Source organism: Callorhinchus milii, unplaced genomic scaffold, assembly GCF_018977255.1.
Source record: "Callorhinchus milii isolate IMCB2004 unplaced genomic scaffold, IMCB_Cmil_1.0 Scaffold1, whole genome shotgun sequence".
Lineage (NCBI taxonomy): Eukaryota > Metazoa > Chordata > Chondrichthyes > Chimaeriformes > Callorhinchidae > Callorhinchus > Callorhinchus milii.
The window spans coordinates 58558410-58583823 of NW_024704742.1; the positions used below are offsets into that span (position 1 = coordinate 58558410).

Consider the following 25414-nt stretch of genomic DNA (forward strand, 5'->3'; position numbering starts at 1 on the left):
ATCTGATACCCTTGACATAACAAATGCCATCATCTGTACTGTACAATGTGGGATAAATGCACAGCATTTGGGGCATCCTGATTGTGGGTGATGCACTGACACTCGTGAATCAATACTGCCTCTCAATAGTGCCAAGGCTGGAATCACAGAATGCCTTTTATCTTTCTCCAATTCTCTTTCTCTCTGCTCCCACCTTTCCAAATGTTTGTTGCAGAATTCTTTGGTGCATATAACAAATTAAGTAAATATGATGGGTTTGGCTTTTGTGTTTTCTACTGCGCTTTCCTGCTGGTTAATCAACCTGTGCCTAAAGAAGCACACCCGATAGAAGACAAAAGATTAACAACTTTGATGTCTACCGAGCTCAGGCCTCCGCATTACAGTAATGAATGCATTAGCTCATTTTGTGTTTTTTTACTCGTTTCATTTGATATATTGTCTTTAACATTAGGATGACTCTATAAGTGCTTCACAGGATTTATTGTAAAATGTTGTGTGGAGTCTTGTAGTGTACTGGTTAAAGCGCTCGCCTCGCAAGTGAGAGGACCCAGGTTTGATTCGTAGGCAGGGCGAAACTTTAGGCAAGTTTGCTTACTCCAAATGCATCTGTTTACCTAGCAGTCGGTAGGAACCTGATTGTTAGTCGATTGGCGGATCGCTTTTCCAAGTTGATAATCCCTTCTAAATTAAAAAAAATTTGGTCACTCAATCCATAACTATGGTAGGACCCTGCTGTGTGCAATTGGCTGGCGCATTTTGCTGACAAAATATACAGTCAATTCACTTTATATTATATATTATACTTTACAGTATATTCTGTGAAGTGGTTTGAGGCGTCTCGAAGATGTGATAAGGCGCTATATCAAATGCAAGGATTATATGAAGAAAATGACCAACTGAGAATAGTTATTGGAGATAAGACTAGCTCTAGCACATGATCGTGACCAATAGTCCATTTTCCTCTCGACTTACCCCCTGGCAATTCTTGTTCTACATTTTATGTCACTAATGTTTTGCTGAACATTATTGTAAGGAATTCTCACACACATTGAATTCATGAACTGATGGGACAAGGGTCTGTAACCGATGATTCCTCATATACTAACCTCCTCATTTTCACTTTTCTGTCAGTTGTTGAGAGGAGGCTGTAATTTCCTATTGGTATGAGAGTCTTACAGTTTTGGCATAGACCTTTCACTGATGTGGGGATAATCCCCCCATAGAATTCTACTTTATTTCAAGTTAAAACTGAGGGAAATGGCTTACTCACTGTTAAACAAAGCTACAGAACAATGCACATGGTCCTATCCTTAGGATCATTGCCTTAAAATTTCAAACTGCAGAATTTTCAAAAAATCTTCAATTCAGTCTTAATTCGGAAGCCGGTTTTCCTAAATCCAGGTTTTCAAATTAAGGTTGAATTTAACACAAAACTAAGATTAAGATCATGTGAAATTTGGGCTCCTTTTGCAGTCAAATGCACCCAGGCATTAGAGAGAAGGCGCAAGAACAATAAAGGCAGCAGATTGCAATGTTACTACCAGCACTGTAGGACTGAATAATAAACATTCAGGGTCAGATTCCCTCGAGTTAGGTGATTTTAAATGCTTCTGGTCTGTAAACCTCAAGTCTGAGTGGTTTTAGAATCCTCAGTGTGAATGATGCAAGGATACACATTAACATGAAGTGGAGTAAGCAATGTTATGGTTAATCAATACAAATGGAGCTTCGGTTTGATGAAACAGCGCAGCCTTGGATTTGCCCATTTGTAAGATGACAGTACAAATTGTGACCTACAAAAACAAGTCGTCCAGTAAGCTCCCGCAGTGCGAGTAAATACCAATGTCAATCATTCACACCCTGGTTTACTTGCCTCTTTCTCTCCTTCCCCCACTGACCTTTGTCAGAACCAAGCTTAACCTCTCCGCCCCCAACCATTATTGTCATAAAGGAACAGCTAATGAAAGGACAAGCTTAAATGTCTTTAATTATAAAGATCCACATGATGTCCGCAAAACACTGTGGTTTTGCTGATTTAAAACTGAGATACCAGTTAGAAGTATTTAAAGCTAAATTGGATTCAGTTCTGCACTTTTGATTATAATCAAATTGACTATTAACCTTCATTAAAGGTCCAAATGATGAAATATTCCTCCAAAATCAGCTTGTTCCTGCTGTGTACAACATCTTCCTTAAGTTTCTAAATATTATGTGAATGATCTTGATGCAACTACATTAACCGGATTTGAGAAAGGAGAATCCTCCAATATAGGATTAGAATAAGTGGGATGTGGTGAAAGTGTAGGATATGTCAAATGTCTGGGGTAAGGAACCCTGCTCAGCCTTTTGACTGTGGAATTTTACATGCTGTTGATGAACCCAAAGGTAGGAGTGAAAAATTAAGCATGTATACTAAGGTCTGTCTCAAGACCTACCTCTTTGACCGCGATTTCAGTCAACTTTCCTCTCCTATCCCACTCGGCCCCCAGCTCAGGTGCCAAGCCATAATTGTTGTGCCTTGGGATGTTCTCCAGATGCAAAAGGCATATTTTAATTAAATTTATATTGCATTGTATTGCTTTGGGTATGTATGTGCATAGAGGTAGTGAAGAGTAAAATGCTCTTCAAAATGTTCTGAACTATACACTGTCACGTTGTGGGTGCGGTTGCTTAATGCACTGCGCAGTGGATTTGGTTGAAAGGATTGTCAGGACTGTGAGATCCATATACATGGTGTTTATAAACTTAAAGCCATCTCTTCACAGAACTGAGGAGGCTAAACACAGCAGCTAGTTATTTTGCTTTATGAGGAAAATATGATAAATAATAATAATCCTTGCATTTGATATAGTGCATTTTCACATCTTCGAGACGTCTCAAAGCGCTTCACAGAATATACTGCAAAGTGGAGTGACTCTCTGTTTTATGGGCGATAAAAATGATGTAATCATTCTTAGATCTGAGAAGCCTAAATTGAGAAGAATGAGGCTGTCTCCCCCAGAATGTGCTACAAAACAGGAGAGCAAGAAAAATATTGGCATTCACTGGCGATGACTAAGTGCACTGTTATGAGCAGGACTAGTGAAAATAATATGATAAATAAATGATTCTTGTAAAGCATATTTCTCAGATTGTTCGATAGAGAATTTTTGTTGATGAGGAGAAACATCTGAACTCTTGAGCTTCAAATAAAGGGTTGGCGTTCCCTTGCTTGTCAAAATTGGGCACCAGGCCTGGTTAATGAGCTGTTCAAAGAAATCTTAACAGTGTCTGACATTTCTCAGTTCAGAGTGTGAGCATTGTGAAGCTAAAGCACCCAAATGATCCAATTCATTATTAGAACAGGGAAAAAGATTCACTGTATTCAGCTGTGTGGAATTTCGGGTGAAACTGTGAAAACACAAAGAAAGATTCACACAAAGCCCTGTGGGCCTTTCATGGAGCAACATCTTTGGTGAAGCAGGGCAGCCCCCCAAAGTGGGAAAAGGTGGGAAGGATGAAAATCTGCAACTGGTGCATGAATGGACACTACAAATTACTTCTGTGACTGTTTCTATTGCATCTTCCCCTTTCCCCCCCTCTCCCTTAACCCGCTTATTGTGAACTGCTCCGAGACACATCCTACATGAACGGTGCAATATACAGTGCAAGTTGTTGTTGTAATCAATTATGCACATGAGAATTAGGAAGTCAGCAATTTGGTGGATTGTTGCTGCCTCTACAACTGCTCCTGCTGGTTTCTGGTAAGTTGTTTGGTGAGTTATCTGGGGATACAAGGCTTCAGTGACCTTCTTAATGCAGCATTACACAGCAAACTGTTCTCTGAGCCACAGAACCACAGACATTAAAGCACAGAAGAAGGCCATTCAGCCCATTGTGTCTGTGCTGGTGCTTTTAAAGATCCTTTAAGTTCCATTTACCTGCCCTTGCCTCATATTCTGTACTTTACTCCTTTTAGCTAAGACCATGATAACACTTAAAACTTTGGTAAGCATTTGAAGAGAAACAATTTAGAAAGATTTATAAAAGAGCAAGGAATTTGGAATGTAGACGCTAACTCCAGTGGACGAGCTAACACCAGTGCAGGCTTGATGGGCTGAATGGTTACCTGCGATAGCAGGTGCGATAGCCCTCATTGACTGCTACACTGGATCTCACCTAGATTTAAACATTTATTTTTCAACATGTCTAATCAGATGCAGAGTTCTGAATGAGTTTCTCTTGAATAATCTTTACAACAACTTGCATTGATATAGCGCGCCTCATGCAGGGTCTTAACAAAACCTTAAAAACTCAAATGGCGTTCTCTTTCCTTCATCACAAACAATTTTATGTTGCTTGTAAGAGATAGATTTCTACATTTCTGCTAACATTTACAAACATAGGAATTTTTCCCCCTGGATAATTATAGATTGTTAACTTAATGGGGTGACTTTATTGGCTTGACACAGCTTGCTAATGATAACCCTTACGTCCAATGTGTTCTGTGCTCTTCACCACCATGGTATTCACAGTGATGGATTAATGACTCTGCCATCAATATTGCAGCCTAAGCAAGACACAAACTCCAGTTAATTAGCAGGAAAATTTCCAGCTAGTAAAGAAATACCGAAAATGAGTAAAACATAAACAAAAATGAACACTTTGCCTGTGTGGTTCCCAAAATAATAAGGCAAAAGAGCTATGTTTGGAAACTTGCCCACAAGAGTGTTTGCATGGTTCCTTTGTGAGCCATTAACTCCTCAGTGACTGACCCTGATCTTCAGAAAAATAGGTTGAAGATGCCATCAAATTGTAGGAGCTGAGAAGTTGTCGGCGGTATCCATTATGTATTGATACAAAAATGTGTCTGAAAGCTGCTGAACGTATTGAACATAATGGTTTCAAAAGCCTGCAGTAAAGATCTGTACTAACCCTAAATGCCTGCCACATGGTGCTTCTCTATTAATTTCTCTGCTCGCAGAATGTGGGAGCCCAGATGTACCTATCTCATGACGCTCTCCAATCCAGCAATTGTTTTTTGACGGGGGAGGATTAATTTTGCGAAACTACTCACCACGGGAAGTCAGCTTTGAAATTTAAATCATCTTTGGGATGCGAGATAAAAAGAAAACTGGTGAATGCTGAGAAGAGAACACAGCCCATAGGTGCAGCAGTCGGAGGAGGCACATGTAAATTATTCTCACGTAGAAAGCAAGTTTAGGGCTGCAGAGAATTGGTGTGGGAAGAACTGAAAGAGTCAGGTGCTGAAATTGTCTGGGGTGGGGAGCTGTGGGTGGTGGGTGTAATGGGCAAGAGAATGAGTGATGATTCACCTCTCTCTTTCAGACACCTGATGTAGATTTTCAGCAGTTTCAGTTTTTCTTCCAATGTAGTCTGGATTTTTGCTGCACTTTTCCTTCGTTTTATCAAATTTCTCTCCGCATTTTCAATATCCTCTTTTGTGACAGGTTTTAAATTTGAGGCAAATTGTTATGATTTATTTCTCCATTCAAATTTTTTTAAAAATGTCTAAGCTATTGCCAAGCAGAGAAAAAAACTTTGAAATACAAAGTAGAATCTTTGTCAAAAATCTACAGTTGTGTTTGTAAGAATCAATGCTAAAGCGAAGGAAGTGACCATTCAGTCTATGCTGGTACTAGCTCCTCCACTGGAGCTAACAAAATGCATCCTCATTAGAAGATTCTTCATTACAGAAATGATTTATTTATAATGCAAATGGTGTGCGGATCCCGTTCACTGTGGATACATGCAGAGGGCCTGCTAGATTCATGGTGCTGAACAGTTCCCGTGACCAAAATGACTGACTTCCATCAGTTTATCACTGTTGTTCACTTCCTGTGCCATGCATGTGCAGCATACAAGAAATGGCATCAGCAGGGATCTGATGTTCTGAAAATCAACCATGTCCTTTAAGCGCAGGAAGCAAGCTGCCTATATATGCGTAATGAAATGAGGCACCGTGGCCTCACCATAAGACTGTATGCAATTTTATGGATCCCAACCACAGAGTTATAATGGGATTTCATTACACCCTGATTTCAATTCAGTGCTTTATATCCGTGTCCTTTAATATTATTCCTCTTAAAACGGTTTATCCAATTCTTTTTTTTAACATGTCTTTATGGTCTCAGTCTCAAAAAACATTTATATAGAAGCCGCTTGTACAGAACCTTAGCCTTATGATTTATATCTCGTGCTTGACATTTCCAAAGACTTGAGTGTAATCTGCACACATTTCAGAATTGACTCTGCCTCTCAACAGATCGGAAACACTTTCCTCATTTTTTTAAAAAAAATGATAAGATGCTCTTCATTGCTTACCCGACAGTGATGTCACTGGATTGGTTGGTGAGGTTTCAGCTTTCACTTTCCCATTCTCGAATGTGTAACCCCCAGTCTGCTGCAGCTGCCAGTTCAGGCCAAATAGGTTCATAGCTGATAAAAACAAAACATACATCAAAACACCAGGGGCTAGAAATATTGCAAAGCAAATATTCACTTTGCACCCTATGGTATCTTGAGTCACAAACTTCCATTTAAGAAGCAAGTTAACCTTCAGCCTCTCTGACCCCACCCTCTGGAACTCCATCCCACAGCCCCTCCACCTCTGTCTACTTCGAGACCCATCTCAAGACCCTCCTCTTCGACCATGCCTTTGGTCACCCTCCTACCGCTACCACCCTCCACCCCTCCTGATCGCAACCACCAGCTCGGGTGCCAATCCCTGACTGACCAGCGCCTTGGGATGTCCTCCTGATGTGAAAAGCACTATACAAATGTAATTTGTTGTCGTTGTTAACAAGCTCATTACCTCTGCATCTCAGTCCTCTTCCCCACTTCCCCTCAAAACCAAACGAATGCTGAAATGGATGTTGTTCCAACATCTTTTTTGTGAAATATTCTGTGGTCTATCACAACACAGCTTACGCCTTCAGCAGCCAGTATCGTTTGAAGCCTAATAATAAGCAACTCTATCATGTTTGGTCAGACATACATGATCTTTTTGAATGGAATCTAAATATAGCTGAAACACATGCAAGGAGGTGCATCTCCTCATGATATACTGCATATCTAGAAGCAAAGGAAAATACCACACAAAATGAATCATGCAATCATATCACCGCAACACATTTTTGGTATGTTCACAGTTTTACACCACAAAAAGAAACTCTTGTGAGGGTTTTAAAAGGATAAGCGGTGAAAGATTATTCCTGCTTATTGGTGGCAGTCAGGCAGAAACTCAGATTGTCACTCAGAGAGTTAAGCGGGAGATTAAAATAAACATTTTTTTTAAATTCAGAGGATTGTTAGAACATGGAATGCTGTGTCACAAGTGGCTACTGAGGCTGAAATTAAACAACACTTACAAGAGAATTGGATAAACATTGAAGAGGAACAATATAAAACAGTTTGCATGAGAGTCGGCATCAACAGAGGCTGAATGTGACAAATGGCCTCCTATTGTAATGAAATCTCAATGTTTTTAAGTAACATTCTTATGATTCCCTGGTTTGAAGTTACATTCTACACAAATAACTGTTTTAAAATAAAAAAAACTTGCATTTGATATAACCCCAATCATTTTGTTGAGATGTCTCAAAGCATTTCACAGAATTTACTGTAAAATGCGCATTTACTTTGAGGGCAAAATGTGGCAGCCAGTTTTGTGCACAGCAATGTCTGACAACAGCCATGGAGTGAGTGACCAATTTTATTTGGGGGATTAGTTGGCCAGGACACTGGGAATAACTCCCTTCTCTTTTCCACTAATGCCGTGGAATCCATAACGTCCAACTGAACAGGCAGATGGTACCTTAGTTTAACAGCTCACCTGAAGAACAGTGCTTCCAACAATGGAACTTCCTCCCACCCCCCGACTGTGCTCGAGTGTCATCTTAGACTATATGATTCCACGTCTCGATGTGGGGCTTGAATCCACAAATCTGAGTGCAAGAGCACTACACTGAGCCAGATTGACACACAAGATTAGCACAGGCACACGTTTTAGCACAGGTTCAGTCCAAAGGAATGGATCTTTGAATGCCAATAAACTGAGACTTACATACATTTCACAATGTCTGTCAATCCACTTCACCAGTGATTGTCATATCTCCATTTGGATAGTGATCATTTTATAATCCTTGCATTTGATACAGTTCCTTATCACGTCAATGAGACGTCTCAAAGCGCTATCACATGATTTTACTGAGAAGTGTAGTGACTGGTGACTGTGTATTTGCAGGTAAATTTTGTTAGGACGTTGACAACACCTTTGCCAGACATAACAAATGTATTTCAATGAAGAAATTATTTCTAAGATAGCGTCATTTCAAATCAGCTACTTTGTTTTAATAAAATAAGGCTATTTTGTTCTGGGAGTAAATGAATGGACTTTCCAAACAGGATTTACCTGGTGGCATCACATACTGCAATGTCTGCACGCACTGACGTGGGATTTTCTTGACCTGTTTAGAACACATTGATTGTTCGAATACAAATCTGAACCCCATATAATCCTCACATGAACAAATAAAAACCCTGAATTACGATCTTTTCTTTACCTCCCATCGTTTCTTTAACTGTGACAGTTAAAGGAGGGGTCTCCTTTTCCTTCTTCCTGCAATGCGTTACAGGTCTGACTCCACACACTTTGGCAAGTGAGGAACTTTATAAAGAATAATTAACTTAACAAGGATCAGAGAGAGCATGCTTGGACCGACTCAAAATCTGGATTGAAAATGCATTAAAAGACCTTGCTCTGACCGAAGTCTGTTTATCCTTTGGTTTCTTCTTCAAACAGTCCATAGGAAGCATTGTTTTTTTCAACCCCTTTTTTTCTATTACAACAAATATCAGTTAACCCTCATTGCTTTTCCACCTTCTCGAACTACAAGTGAATATTTTGAACATTTTTGCGCTACTGGATTGGTGGTGGGAGTGTGGGGAAGGAAGTCAGTGAGATGGAGCCGAAATGCTTCATTATACTTCTCCTCAAAGGTTAAGAACAATAACTCACAATACAAAGAACCAAACCACTCAATCAAAAGGCAGCGACTGGAAAAGACACTGACAGGGAGGGAAAAAAAAGCACCAAATGGCGCAACGCCAAACGATCTTCAGCCGAGTCATTTGCATGATGATGACAGATAAACGCGGCATCTGATGAAAAGACTTAATATCAAGCACAAAGGGGTCAAATTAATTTAATGCTAAATGACACACTGGGCTGCTGATTTCTCTTTTTCTGTTGTGAAACAGTCTGTGTGCATATTTGGAGCTCATGAATAACTAACATACAGAACAAGTTTACTTTCATGTTCCATATTAAGTCTGACAGGATTTCATACAAAGCACAATGTGCGGCTTATAAAGCTTTGAGCAAAGCAGGAAGCAAGACTTTCAAAATACTCGGAATACTATAATCAAAACAAGAATTGAAGATGAAGCACACAGAAGGGAAGATGCATAGTCATGTTTACCCCCTCTGGGGTTTTTGTGTGATTATGCTTGCATATTTTTCCATAAATTAGCCTTTATCTCAAGTCTCCCGCTGAGTTCATATGCTTCCTGACTGATAGCAAGTAAGATGTGGAGTGAGTTTGCGGACTATTATTGCATGTTGTGCTGTTTCCAATAACAAGGACTTCATGCCACACAACCCTTTTTTTTTAAAAATAGGAGGGGGTTTCGTTTTTCTTCCTGCAATGCATTGCGGGTCTGACTCCAAACACTATCTTCTGGAAATGTGACACAAGAGACTTATATATAAATCTTTGCCTTATTCTTATTGGACCCTCAGGAAATTTAAACTCAAAGAACAGTGGAAATCTTTAAATGAGTCTGGAGAATGAGAGGAAAAAGCCGATTGAAGAAGATTAAGAACTGTCAGCTCTAACACTGCTATTGTTATTAATGTTGCGTTGTCAATTAGTGTAGTTGGTAGAGAGAGACAGAAATATCACTTTGCTTGCAATGAAAAATGCTCTTTAAAAGTAGGACTCAGTGTTTATCAATGTTCTGTGTCCTGGGAAACTAACTGGCAGAAGCCTTATATGCATTATGCCTCATCAACATCATTTCTAAGGTCTGCAGCCCCTTATGAATGGCAAGGATGAAAGCAAATTCATAACAGCATGCAGTCTAGAAGCTTGGAAATGCATAAACCCCACTTTGCATCAGCTGTTTCACTAATAATTTGCAGTCTTCCATGTCTTCCCCAACCTTCCTCCCCTCATTTTAGGTTCCCTGCTGTGAACCTCATTGTCTCAAATGGGAGAGCAGGACTTCCCCTATGAAATCACAAAACTTTTCTTGACACAAGAGGGTTGTGAACATCTGAAACACCCGCATAAAGCTATACAGACAGAATCAACTGGGATTTTTGAACAGCTGACAGACAGATTCTTGTGAAATATTTAAGGGAAAAAGTTGGGAAATGTAATTAGAAAGTCTAATAAATTACCATGATCTGATAAATTGGTTCAACAGGCCTGATGGGCTGAATCGTTTCCTTCCCCCATTTGTTTCTATTTCTATCACATCCACAATCTAAGACATTTCTTCACATGGACTATTTTTTCTACCTTTGACAGATACATTGCAATGGCATTACAGTACAATACAATTGACATATAAATAGTACCTTTCACATTGGGAAGATGTCTCAAAGAGCTTCACAGGATATATTGTAAAGTGTATTTTACTATGTATTTTGTGAAGCGTTTTAGCACTGCTATTTGGGCACTCGAGCTGGGAGTGGGAGCTGAAGGGGGTGGGGAAGGGAAAGATAATTTAAAATGTATCAAAGAGGTATGCCTTGAGACAGACCTTAACCAGGTGAAGGAGGGAATTGGAGATATTCTGGGATGGAGATCCAGAAAGTGGGGGCAAAATGAGCTGAACACCCATCCACTATGGTGGGTCGGTTATTGTGGGTCGTGAAACAGTTCAGTGTTTTTACTAATTCAGAGACCACCATCATGTAATCTCAACATTCCTTGTCCAAACTCTGAATTCTCACTTTCCATATCTCTCTCACACATACATGCATATTTCTCTATCTGCCATTTTCCACCCAGCCTCTCTATCCTAACTAGAACCGAACCCTCTCTCTTGCCACTTTACCTCACAACAACAAACTCTCAACCATGTCCAAATGAAGCTCAATCTTCTTTTTCTCCCTATCCAACCTTACATACTCTGTCTTGTTTGTTTAATTCTTAGCCTTAAAAAGAGATAGTGCACACAGGAAGACTAGCTATCAGTAGATCTTATCCAAGCTTACTGTGGTAATTCCCTGAGCCAGATATAACCTACCTTGAGGCTGAAACACTAGAAAATACACAAGAGGCACTTCCAAACTATGTTTCACTCAGTTTCAAAGAAAGTCATAGAGGCAGCAGTTTTAAGACAAATATATAACGCTTTTCTAGAACTTTTCATATTGGGAGAACAACAACTTTCACTTATATAGCGCCCTCCACGCAGGGTAATGCCTCACAGCGCTTAAAGCATAGAACACTTCAAAGCTGATAGGCCACCAGAGCATGTTGAGAAGGATTAGGGTGGGGGGGGGGAGGGAGGTGATTCAAAGCACAATCAAAGAGATAAGTTTTAAGGCGAGCTTTGAAAGTGAGCGAGGCAGAAGGATTCTGGCATAGAATTCCAGAAGGTGGAGCAGAATAGCTGAAAGCTCATCGATTGAGAATGGGGCAGAATGGTGTTCTCTGAGCAGAGGCAGTGGCCAGGTGGGAAGGGTTTTAGAAGGCCTCAGTGAAGGGTTGGGTGAGGCTATGAATACTCAAGCACATGCTTTTATAGAGGCTCATTCCCCACTGACTGCAATTATTAACCACTGCATGGCTGCTCTCTGCCAGCTGATTATTCACCATCAGCAGAACTATGATCAAATTCCAACTAGACCGTGGCATCAGCCACAAGCAAAACATGAAACATATTATTAAATATAGCAAGTAGTTCATAACTATCAAGGGCCTTGTTCAAACAGAATCAACACGTCACAGTCACGGTGCTTAGTTGTTTATTTTCTTGCGGTGGTGGGGGGGGAGGTGCGGGGGAGGGAAAGAGTGGAAAATTGGCAAATAGCTACAAGTCACAGCAAGTCAGATATGTACGCGGAGTTAAATCCTATGAAGTCAAGGTACACACAGCGTGGCAACAGTTTGAAAATGCAAATAGGTGCAGGGAGAAGTGTGACAGCCGTTGCTTAGAAATAATAATTGGTTAAATGTCTGATCCCTACTTGTTAGTAGAAGTTCAGCTAGGTCATGTTCCCGGGTATCAAAATTATGTTTTTATGCTAATACAAAGCTATTTTGCAAATGTCAAACATGACATAAATGCCAGCAGATGAGGCACTAGAGATCGGAGGGAGTGCTGCAGGTTCTGCTTGGCAGAGCAATAACTAAACAATCCCATTTAGAGAGAGCAAAAAATCTGCTGAGAACTGGCATGCTTCCATGACCAACAGTTCAGCAGAGGTAATAGAGAGCAAATTACAGATCACGTTGTGCAGTAGCTGCCAAACGTTAAATTGTACCCGCTCCATTCAAAAACTGCTATTACTAGGAAACTGAAACAGGCTGCTTTCAGTGCCCGCCTACATGCCTTTGCATCAATGATTGCTCTGCACAACCTCGCATGCAATTTTATCTTGCAATTTTTGCAACTCTTGCAAGGTTGCTTTGAGTCATGAAAGGTGCTATATCAAATGCAGGAATTATTATTATTTTAATTTGTTGATATTATGCAAACGAGAGTCTCTTGCAACTTAGAAAAAGCAGCAGCTAAAAGCATGGCAATACTGTTAGGCCAATGCAAATTTAAAAAAAATTATTTCAGGCTAGGAAGAGGTTTCAAAGGACTTCACAGCAGTGAAGTGACTGTATATTTTGTAGGCATATATGAACTCAGATCAGTTTACTCGAGACAATCTGAATCATGTGAAACCATCTCCAAAGGAACTCAAGAGCTTAAGAGACTATTTTTACAGAGTTCAGCAGCAGGTAGCCTCAGACAAAAAAAAATATTTGCTAAAGTAGGAATAATTAAACACATATATTTATATAATTATATTTTATATAACTAATCCCCGACTGTTCAGCACCTCTGGACGTCCTCCCAACATGAAAGGCACTTTACAAATGTAATTTTGTTGTTGTTGTTTTATAGGCTACAGATTAAAGTGAATTAGGCCGAAGATTGACCAGTATAATTGGGAACCAAAATGTCCTTTTGCATTGCCCACCATCCATCCCTGTTAGAATGATCCATAGAGGGCAGTATATATGTAGTTTTGAAATGCATCATGTTTTGGTAGAGTACACAAAGCTAACAGGGTGCATATCTGAAGTGCACAACCACACCACAAAATAACAATGTGCCACTTTGACATGTTAACCAGCACCTAAATTACAATTTGAAAACTCAGTCCAGCTATAGAAATTCACTTGCAGGAATAATTCATGAGGTTTTCAAGCATCGGAAGTCTTATAAACAGAATTTGCAAGTAAATGTAAAGTTTGAAATTAAGCCCATCAAAGGCTTGCCATGCAGATCCGACTGAAACCTCTTGAGGCTGGGGCCAAATATACCAGAAGTTCAAGTTTGGAACCAGCAAAGTGATTCTGAAGTGCCTTTCGGTATTACAAATTCAGCAGTTATTTTATTAGACCAATTTAGTGGAAAGTAAAAAGCACGCACAAGAAGAATGTATGCCAAGAAAGTATCGAGGCTCTCTCTTGATTGGCATGAATTAATTGACTTGTCTATCACAAGAAAATATGACCAAATCCTTATCTATTCGTATTGGACTTGGATCAGCTTCATTCTGTTCAATCATGCAGATCCTCACTACAACTTGCTTTTATATAGCAATTTTCACTCAGCGTCTCGGAGCGTTCGACAATGTGAGTGTTGGACACTGAGTAAGGGAGAAGAGGGAGGAGGAGATGAACATAGGTGGACTTAAGAAACAGGAATGCTAGGAACTGGAAGAGGAACTGCTTGAAACTAACTTGATGTTTCACCTAAACTGTATAATAATAATAATATTCCTTGCATTTGATATAGCGCTTTTCACGTCTTCTAGATGTCTCAAAGGGCTTCACAGAATATACTGTAAAGTGAACTGACTGTATATTTGTGGGCGAAACTCGGCAGCCAATTGCGCACAGCAATGTCCCACAAATAGTCATGAATTGAAGTGACTAACTTATTATTGGGGTTTTTTCTTGAGGGATTATTATCAGGCGTGTGGAGTAAGGAAACTTTCCCAAGGTTTCACCCTGCCGGGAACCGACCCCAGGTCTCTCGCTTGTGTGGCGAGTACTCTAACCACTGAGCTACAGGACTCCACTTAATCAACTGTATCACTGAACAAACGTAAACAAAAAAAATCTAGAAACAATATTCTTTAAGTTTGCACAAAAATAATGCAAATTCCTGTGGGAGAATTCCCACCTGGGTCTAGTTTTATTCTATTTACGTAGCATTTTATACCGTTCCAGAATTTGGAAAAATGATGAATTCACTCTTACCTTTGCGGCTGTTTTCCTCTTACTTTAAAAAGGAGCACAGATTAACCCAGGTTAAAAATTGCCAGATTCTGGATGCCTTGAAATGCTAAAAAATAGAGTAAATCTAGACTAAGATGGAATTTCTCTCTTGTGTTTCAGAGAAAGTAAACCTCAGCATTGCTTCAGTGGCACCAGATTAAATTGACTGGGTTCTGAGAGGTTCCTAGTAAAGGTAGAAAATATTTACACTTTGGCCTACGTGTATGATGTTATTATCACCTATAAAATACAGTCACTGCACTTTACAATATATCCTATGAAATGCTACGAGGCTTCCTCCCAATGTGAAAGGTGTCATATCAAATATAAGTATTATTATTATTAAGCATATAATGGTCTGAAATTCCACTTGCGAAGGTAAGAGTGAATTCACCATTTTTCCAAATTCTGGAACTGTATAAAATGCTACGTAATTAGAATAAATCTAGAAATTTAACGCACAATTGTCAAATTCTGAAATGCTACAGGAATAAGAGCCAATCTCGATCAAAGTGGAATTTCTCCCCCCCAATAATTTGTTCAATTACAGCAGTTTGGACCAATGGTCAGCCATTCTGAGGAGGTAATTCCAACCACTTTCGAGCACATAAGTCATATTGACCAGTGAGGAGTGTGTCTGTCAATCATTGTCAAATAAACTTGGGCTAAGCTGTAGCTCCTTACGTAAAATGCTTTATGCAAAACACAATGTTCAAGTCACAAAATCTCCAAGAGGATGGCAGTCCACAAAGTATCAACTGTTAAATGAGTTTTAATTTATTTACTGGCTGTCCACAGCAATGTTCATTTTCTTTCCAAACTTCTCTGCTGCATTGCTGGAACGCTGCAGAATGTGTGGAGAGTGCTGGCAATCATTTTTGAAACTTTTGCATTGTTATAATAATAATCCTTGCATTTGATATAGCGCTTTTCACGTCGGGAGGATAATAATAATAATCCTTGCATTTGATATAGCGCTTTTCACGTCAGGAGGATGTCCCAAAGCGCTTCACAGAATATACTGTAAAGTGAATTGACTGTATATTTGTGGGCGAATGCGGCAGCCAATTGCGCACAGCAATGTCCCACAAACAGTCGTGGATTGAAAATGACCAATTTATTATTGTTTTGGGTTTTGGAGGGATTATTATTAGGCTCTGTGTGGAGTAAGGAAACTTGCCCAAGGTTTCGCCCTCTGCCTGGAATTGAACTCAGGTCTCTCACTTGCAAAGCGAGTGCTCTAACCACTGAGCTACAGGACTCCACGGATTCTTCTGGATTTAGTTAAAGTAGTTGGCAGTATAATTACATGAATGCCTCAGCTGTATCCTATTTAATTCCTTCCCATTTCTACTGACGAGCAGTGCAAGGGGTCAGTAAATGGTGAAATCCATGGATCACCCGAGTCCTTGCCAGACTGCACTGGCTGCCTGTCCCAGAGAGGATCGACTTCAAGATCCTCACCCTTGTATTCATATCCCTCCACTCCTCAGCACCCCCTACCTCTCTGACCTCCTCTCTCCTCAAAACAGTACCCGTTGCCTTTGTTCCTCCGGGTCTGGCCTCCTCCTCGTCCCCCGAGTCCTCTGCTCCACCCTCGGCGGCTGTGCCTTCAGCCACTAGGCCCCGAGACTATGGAATTCCCTTCCTCACTCCCTTCGCCTCGCTCCCTCTCTTCCTATTTTCAGGTCTCTGCTGAAGAACTTTCTCTTCGACCACGCCTTTGGTCACCTTCCTCCCCCTCTCCCTGGCTCGGCCCCGGGATCCGTTACTGTGAAGCGCTCTGAGACGTCGTCCTGCGTGGAGGGCGCTATATAAATCCAAGTTGTTGTTGTTGTTCAAACATTGATTCACATTTTGAATCAAAAGGGACTAGTTTGGGAGAACAAGTGGGCAGTAATTCCACCCAGATCTAGATTTACTCCATTTTAGAGCATCCAGAAATTGGCAAACTGACAAATTCAGCTATAAATTTTAAATCCTTTTTTCTGTCATTCTTAAAATAATTTCTAGACGTTGGTTTCAAAAGTAATATCAGAGAGTCTGAAATGCTATGTAAATAAGAGTAAATCTAGACCTGAGTGGAATTACTCCCCAAAAGAGAGATGAGAGCAAGGTTCTATCCAATACACAATATATATTATTTATTATATATCTTCTCATCTCCACAATGTTTTAAAATAGTGTTTTAAATACTAATAATCCTTGCATTTGGTATTGTGCCTTTCAGGTCGGGAGGATATCTCAGAATGTTTCACAAGATTTTACTGTAAAGTGTAATGACTGTATAATTTAACGCTTTGACTGGACTTAGTTGCAGTTCCACCAGTCAGCATGTTGTACCAAGTAATGATTATTCATAACATAAGCGGGTGGTGGGTCGTAGGCTATTCAACAGTGGGGGGAGGCACAGGAAGGCACCACAGCTGATCCTGACCTCATTCAATATTCATATACTTGCAACTTCTGGCTGGGGATTCTAGATAGACACGAGGAGCGAGAGAGACACATAAATAGAAAGGTAAAGTAAAACCCTGAACATGATGTGGGGGGGGCGGAGGGCAAACATTCTCAATGGTTGGTTTACCTTATGCCTAAAAGATAAGGTTTTCTTTTTGAACTATATATTTCATCAGCTCAGCAGACTATCGGGATCCTCATTAGACCCTTTGGAAGAACAGCTAACAAAGTTGATGGGGGAGGAAACTAATAACAGAGGGTCTCATTCCCAAGCAGCACAAGTTCTATTCTTAGGGACTGATGTCACAATTCTTGAGAATGAAACCAGCTTTGGTCTTCCTCTTATTAGGATGAAATAACAGGTACAAGATAAAAGCAGTGCATGTTAACTGAGCACCTACCTATGAAATAAGACAGTAGTATTGCCAGTAAGACTGACACGCCGACTGCACACAGGGCAGTGCATTTCCAACTACAGTACTTTGATGACTTCTTGAACTTAAAAGCACTTCTGGAAAGGGTGTTTCTAGGCAACGGGCGTGGCGGTGGAGAATAAACTGCACTGGAAGCCATGGTGTAACCAGGCGAGGCTGTACTGAACAGCGGCGTTGTTCCTGTTCCAGTCTTGAAGAGAAAGTGCCTGTAATGAAAGAAAACAAAATGTGCAGAAACGTCTCCAAGTGATTGCAGATCACATCAACACAACAGCAAACTTCACGTTCGAATATAAAGGACACAAACAGGGTTTCTCACAGTCAGCTTGAGCCATTAACATGCAGGAGTGCAGCAAGTGAGCATAGCTTAGCATTAACAAAGATAAGAGATAGGGTTGAAAACTACACATGCTAGCTAGGTGCACAGTTTAGACAATGATATTTGCAAACTCAGAATAAAAAGTGATGTACTGACTGAGGTAAAGGTGTCACCTGCCAGTGCATCTTGTATACATGTTCAATGGGAATAGGTACTCTGTACATTGTGCTTGCTCAGAAGGGATGGATGGAAAGAGAAATGTTCTATTACCCATGAGGTAATCCCTTTGAGATTCTTCCCTGGTATTAAGCCTCCATAACCTTTTATTTTCTTTCTATCCAATAGTTTTTACTTACCATTTAATTGTTTCTATTCTCTGAAGACTTAGTTACATTTTGTTTCCAAGTTAAAGCAGGATGCTAACAAGATTGGCAATGATTTGTTTTTTTTAAATTAATTTTCCAGCAGTAATGTTAACGGATTCATTTTATCACTTCTGCTCTCTGAATGTACAAAATCTTTGTGTCAAATCTGAGAAAAATCTATTACTGAACTTGGTTCAGGATGAAATTACTGAATTACACAAATGAATGAGGTGATTTATTGAATTATATAATAAATGCAAGATGAGATTTATTGGGGATCATTTGATTTATAACAAGATTGGGACAAATTTCCATCCATTTTCACCAATGGAAAAGTGTAATGTCCTGAATCGCTAGCCTTCTCAAGTCTACTTTTTCATTTGGATTGAATTAGTTTTTTTGCACTTTCCGTCGCACTCCCTTCCTTTTTCTAAACTGTCCTTATTCAGCAATAGCATTTTAAGGTGATGGTGCTGATAGAATCCAATCCATTTTCAAGAACATTAAATCCTGCACTGTACGCTAGGTAAAGTTGGTGTTGGTGAAGTAATACTATGGAAGAAGTGTACAGAGCAGTAAAACCGGGAGACGTGATAATCCTCCACCCCTTAATCTACATCCAGAAAATCACCAGGAGTGAACCTACCCAAAGACTACTCATCAGTGAAATACCAGAAGCTTGGAGGGATTGATTCATTGAGGTATTATTATTGTGTTTCCCAATAGTTTCATCTGCGGCTGTTGTGGTGTGTTGTGGTGCTGAACCACATAGATCAAGAAGATCTTCGGTTGATCCGTACTAAATTCTCTGATCTCAGTTGGGACAGTGGAGGCACTACAAATAGTCTCAGCATCTTTGGAATAGGAACAAAAAAAACACAGCAAGGTTTTCTGTTTCTAATGACTACCTAGTGAACTGTGCTGGGAATAGTTTAGAAGTGTGGACAGAAATGTGGGGCTTAGCTGCAGTTTCACTCCATACAGATTGGAAAGCTTGACGGCATTCATTGTCTGGCTCATACATGAGGAACAGCCACATGTCGGAAGCAGTGGGAAACAGCTGGCAACCATGGAGCCATAACCCAGTATAAGCCAAGATTCTGAGCGTGGGAGAGTTGGAGAGAGAACAAAGTTTTTATATTAAATATCAGGTCAGCATGGCAGAACTTCCAAAGCTTAAGGAAGTACTGTTGCCTGACATAGTGCCTTGAAAGACATTTTATCAGGTTTGTGAACAGCACAGTCAATGGGTACAGCAAACTTAATTGCATCAGTTTGCCAATGTGTCTACAACTGTGTCCAAAAGCTGTAACATGGACATAAAGTTAACCAGAGCAGGTTGGTCCTAACACTGAACCTTTGCTGAAGTCACTTTCTAGTGCAATGACTGTTCCTTGAAGTGTTCTATTTTCCCTCTTGGAATGCAGGTCGACTTCACTACTATAAATTCATTCTAAAATATACCTGTTTAACTTCTACTTCACATATGTGTCACAATGTCAAGAGAGATTGCAACAACTATACCTCAAGAGTAACCTGGGGGTACTTTCTCAATATGACATGTACTCAGAAAGTAAACTCAGAACAATACTTTCAAATGTGCTGAGTTAGCAAGACAAGGACACAGGTTTAGGGTTGCAAAGGGCAATTTCAGAAGAGACAGCATCCCTTTACCCTGAGGGTAATTAATAACTGGAACATGTTACCAGATAGGGTGGTTGAGGTTAGGATGTTGCTTTTTTTAAAAAAAAGCATGCTGCTGTAATAGGAGCAGAGTAGGGTGGGTATTCTGGAAGGTTGAGGTCAAATAGATCGAAGGGCTTTCTTCAACCGAAGCAATCTTGTGATCTTGTGAGATTGTGCAGTTTTTATTCACATTGCCAAGTTTCTGACACAATGGCTCAAATATATTTGAATTATATTTGTGCAATACAAATCTTTGAATGACCACCATGAAATATGATAAATATCTCAGCTCGTGACACAGACCATAACTCACCTTCTGCTTCATTCACTGTGAGCAAAACAGTTCAGTTTAACGTGAGGGATATTTATCATGTCTCATTTCTGGCTGTGTAAGATTCTCTGTACATTTAACTTTTCTTTAAAAAAGATGTTGCATTGAATTTTGTCCCAAATATCATTTGATGTATACATTCACAATGATTATGAATAATGAGACTATAGTGAACAGAAATTTTCAGCAGCACTCAAAGATAGCCATAAAAAGTTGTAGTTTTCAAGCTTATGGTGAGAGACAGAAAACACAACACAAAATCAGATTAGTTCAGTTGAGCCTTTCTTGTAATATAAAACATGAGGCTGGTATCGGAACCAAAAAAACATAACACAAAAATAACAAAAATTAGCAAAGTTACGCAATTCTCGAGTGCAATTTTTCTTCTCTTTTAGACACTGACGAAAACAAATGTTACATTCAGGACAAGGTATATAAATAGAAAATGATGCAAGCTGTGACACGAGCTATCAGCAAGGTAAAGATCTGATTTGCTTCAGGGTAAAATCAAGTTGCAATTTAACAAATTGTATTCATTTCTAAAGGACTTGCTTTGGTATATTCCAATTAAATTTCACTGCAAATTCCAATCAGTCTGCACCATTATAATGGTAATGTAGGCACTTTCAATGAATAAAACATTTTGTTCCCAAAATCACTTGTCTGCAGGACTAGATGGGATGGTTAGGTAAAAAATAAGATTCAGGTTAAGTTTACACTCTGGTCATTTTACTCCTTTTGCTGGTAAGTTAACCAGCTACTGGAGTGACCACATATCATTCGCCTTTCTCAATCAATTAACTAACTCTTGGTGGTGTGATCTTATAATAGGTTTTCCATTTGCCCAGCCCACCAAGTATTCTTAAATATTACTGACAAGTGAGGATAGATAGGCATCATCACCAAAGATTGGTACATTTACCTACATTGCCAAGAAAAATATGATTTATTTTCATGTATTGATGCTTTCACATATTAGTGTGGAAACAATAGGTGTTTGTACACAATTACAAACCATTGGGCTTTTGAAATTTGAACAATGGAGTTCAATGAAGCCTTGAATATGCCATGTGAGCTTTGTGCACCTTTTAAGTCTTGTGTTCATGCCTCACAGATAGTCCTCCGGTGGGCTGTGGTAAGAAATATGCAAGGGTGTTCATAGTATGTTATTCGTAATGGTGGTGATGGTGGGTGGGGGGATGGGGTGGGGGGTAATTCCAAGCAAAACCAAATATGTGTGTGGACACCAAATAGTCAATGGTCTACAGGGAAACAGATGACTTTGTTTTTTTTTATATATAATCATTTCACCAGGTTGAATGCACTATAATTTTCTATCTCTACTTTTTTGATGGTCATGACTTGCTAGGGTATAGTTCCCACAGGTGTTGGTTGTCCTATGATATTGCACTCAAATAACCAACTCAAATAATAATCAGTTTGGCTGGAGCTGACCTGATCTGCATAGCTATACTTCAATTGTCAGAGAATATACCAATTGTCAGAGACTTCCTTTGATAAATCTGGCAAAGGGCAGCATTCAGTTTGAGGGCTTATAGAGGTGAATTTGTATTCCAAGGTGCAGCATGCAGTTAGATCAGCAAACTGTGCCACTGGTCCACTTCCTCTTAAATATTGTTGATAAAAATTATTTTTTTCTGATTTTAATCCCTTTTTGCCTCATCCTCCCTATACTATCCACAAATCCTGTTGAGATGTTTGGAAAATGACCTATGCCGAGCCCTTTACCAATATGGCTTTTGGGTTGGCGACTTGGAAGTATGAAAAACAACAACAATAATAGTAAATTGCATTTATATTGCACCTTTCTCATCGGGAGGATGACCAAAGGTGCTGGATAGTCAAGGATTTGCACTTGAACTAGGAGTTGGAATCAAGAGAGATGGAGGGCAAGGGGCTGGGAGGATGACCAAAGGCATGGTCAAGTCAAAGAAGAAAGTCTTGAGATGGGCCTTGAAGGAGGCAAGGGAGGGGATGAGAAGTGGGACAGAAAGGCTGAAGGTCCGACTGCTGATAGTGGGGCAGGAAGGGTGGGAGAAATGGAGCAGGCCAGTACCCACCGAGCGGAGAGAGCAGGCAGGTTGGTAATAATAATAATAATCCTTGCCTTTGATATAGCGCTTTTCACGTCTTATAGACATCCCAAAGTGCTTCACAGATTATACTGTAAAGTGAATTGACTATATTTGTGGGCGAACACGGCAGCCAATTGTGCACAGCAGTGTCCCACAAACAGTCATGGATTGAAAATGACCAATTTATTATTGTTTTGTTTTTTTGGAGGGATTATTATTAGGCTCTGTGTGGAGTAAGGAAACTTGCCCAAGGTTTTGCCCTGCCGGGAATTGAACTCAGGTCTCTCACTTGCAAAGCGAGTGCTCTAACCACTGAGCTACAGGACTGCAAAGGTTAACCTTCAATCGTCTCTCTCTTTGCAGAGGTAGATGATACCTGCCTACACTTCTCTTATACCACAAAAGACTTCTCCTTGCTGTGGTTACTCTCCAATGAGAATTTGCAGAAAAAAAATGGTAGCTTTGGGCCTGAATATTATTAAAATAAAAAAACTCTGGATATTTTCGTGATCTGGTCAGGTATTTTAAAAAGAAAAGTAGAGTGGGGCTGTACAATCCCAAGTATAGTTTACGTTTCACGCCAGACAAAAGAAAACTCAAATTCATAAAAGAAAAAGTCTTTGACATAACATAACATGTTATGTAGGAGTAGGCCATTTGGCCCTTCAAGCCTGCCCCACCATTCAATCATGGCTGATCTTCTAATCTAACTCCAGCTAATAGCCTAACCCTGCCTTATCCCTTTGAGTTGGAAATTAGACACTTTGGGAACCTGTGAGAATAATTGAAACAAAAAGATTTAGCGTTCAGAGTGGTTCGATTATCATTGTGCAATACAGTAGTAGTTTGGACCGTCTTTTCTGAATGGGAAATGAATCTTTGTTAGATTGTCAGGCAAGTGATTTTGCTTCACATTCTCCATAGAGTTTTTTTTGGAATCGAAAGAGCTTGGCCAGATTTAAAGACATCAGAGAATCAGTCTTCATTCCCAAAATGCCACTGGAAGAATTAATATATAGTTTTGATTTAAGATTTAATTTCTGCTCTCCTTACAACATAGATTTCTGTGCTTGCAGCTGGCATCACCTTTTCGTTTTAAGCTTTTCAGAGTGACGTACCCATCCCCGTAACCGCCGTCGTGACACGGTGGAGTAAAAACATCCATCTCTATAAGGTTGTCATGCCCATTTTCAAGAACTGCCTGCTTTGCTAATTTTCTATGTACAAAAAATGAGATATAAAAATGTTAACGGAGTCAGGGGAAGCATTTAGTATCAGCATCATAAACAGTTAGTCCAATTAGGGACCAATAATAACAAAAATGAAATGCAGAGCTCCACTTGAATGAGATGTTTTGCACAAATACCATCAAAGTTGAAAAGCTGGGGTCTAATTTGCACCATGCAACACAATTTGATACACCTTTCACATCACATTTGGGAGGATGTCCCAAAGAGCTTGACAATCCTGGCTTAGAACCCAAAATGGGGTGGGAGCTGAGGGGGTGGAAAGATGGCCGAAGGTGCAGACAAAGAGAAGATCTCGAGAAGGACCTTGAAAAAGTTAAGGGTGGGGGCGAGTCGGAAGATCTCCGGGCTGGAGTTCCAGAGAGTGGGGGCAAATAGTGCCATTAGCAAAAGGGAGCATAAGCACTATTTGCCATCTCTGAAAGCCACCAAAGTGCAGGGAAGAGCGAGAGAGTGAAAGGGCTTCTCATAGCCACCCATTCACTCCCTGGATTTTTGCACACATTAACAAGTGGTGGGAAATTACCTGATCCAATCCGACTACTCAGACTGACTGAAGATGCCTTCCACCCTTTTATTTGCAAATGTCACAAATTAGACCTCGCAGGTACAAACATCAAGGTACAAACATCAAGCCTGTTATAACACTGACTGGTCTGACCTAAGAAAGCTGGGGCTTTAAAATCGCCGCAACACTTAACAGAAAGGCTATTTTCAAAGTCTGCTTCTGTTACACATGGTGTAAATAGATCAGGTGGTAGAGAGACGCTGCAATTATCTCCACTTATCAAGACAGACTGTAACTCTCTCCTGACATTCTTGCCCCTGAGACAGGCAGTCAGCTTTATTTGTGTTGATATTTGTACACATCTCACTGCTGGCAAGGACATATCTTGTTATTTATAGCACCTATGGAACTCCATAAATAAATAAAAAATCATGTTTCCACATGAGCAACGGAATGAAAAAGTGAGTTTACCAGTTATTTCGATTTCTTTGACTTCTCTCATTAAATACACAAAACCAAAAGTGTTACAAATAGAATCCGACACTGACTCATGCCTTTTGCTTCCAATCACGATGATGTTCGGCACCTCCTTAATAATAGCACAACACAACAGCTGATCTTAACCAACGATATACCACAAATCCCAAAGAGATAAGTAACTAACTAATTTGAATTTGGGGATAAATTTGGACTTGGAGTGACCCACTGTGTAAACTGGAAGATAGACTCCACATTTTTTTGAAATAGCAACTAGTCAGTGGCCTGATTTACAAGGCAAAGCAACCAAAAATTTGGAACGTGATCAAAAATGGGATGACAATGGAGAACAAAATTATAAAACTGCATAAATAAACAATTTGTTATGTAGGCAAAAGCAGCATTAATACGGTCAACTGAACTCAATTAAAAAAAACACAGAAAAGGACCATCCATTCTGCATGTGCACATTTTATCTGGGTCAGGTTCTGCATTTAGTCTGGGGATGCCGTTATAAGGTTGAATAGCACTTGCGAATTCCTCTCAGACATGAACCAAGCCAGGCAGAGGGCTCAATGAAGCCACAAACTGGAAAAGCTCATCCTGCTTCCGGTTGGAATATATCCCAGCAACAAAGCCTTGTCAAATCAGGAAGGTTGTCTTTTTATTTGTTTGTAGAGATCAACAGATCCGTTTGACACATGTAGGAGAGGCTATATTTCTGGGTCCTTTACCATTCCGTTCCTCAGTAAATGTAACTGTGGGTGTTGTTAAGCTGATCTTAACCAACGATATCCCACAAATCCCAAAGAGATAAGTAACTAACTAATTTGAATTTGGGGGTAAATTTGGACTTGGAGTGACCCACTGTGTAAACTAGAAGATAGACTCCTCATTTTTTTTAATAGCAAC

The 25414-nt window shown here is 39.9% G+C and overlaps 1 protein-coding gene across 3 annotated transcripts in view; it reads right to left on the minus strand.

The window, feature by feature from the left end:
- The window catches only part of tenm3 (teneurin transmembrane protein 3), a 163433-nt gene that overhangs the window by 102438 nt on the left and 35581 nt on the right, over positions 1-25414 (minus strand). For all 3 annotated transcript variants that reach the window (XM_042342618.1, XM_042342615.1, XM_042342611.1), the window contains exons 4-5: positions 17441-17679; positions 6325-6438 (exon numbers count right to left, since the gene is read on the minus strand). In XM_042342618.1, the coding sequence (XP_042198552.1) occupies positions 6325-6438; positions 17441-17679 (353 nt within the window). The remainder of the gene's footprint in view (positions 1-6324; positions 6439-17440; positions 17680-25414) is intronic.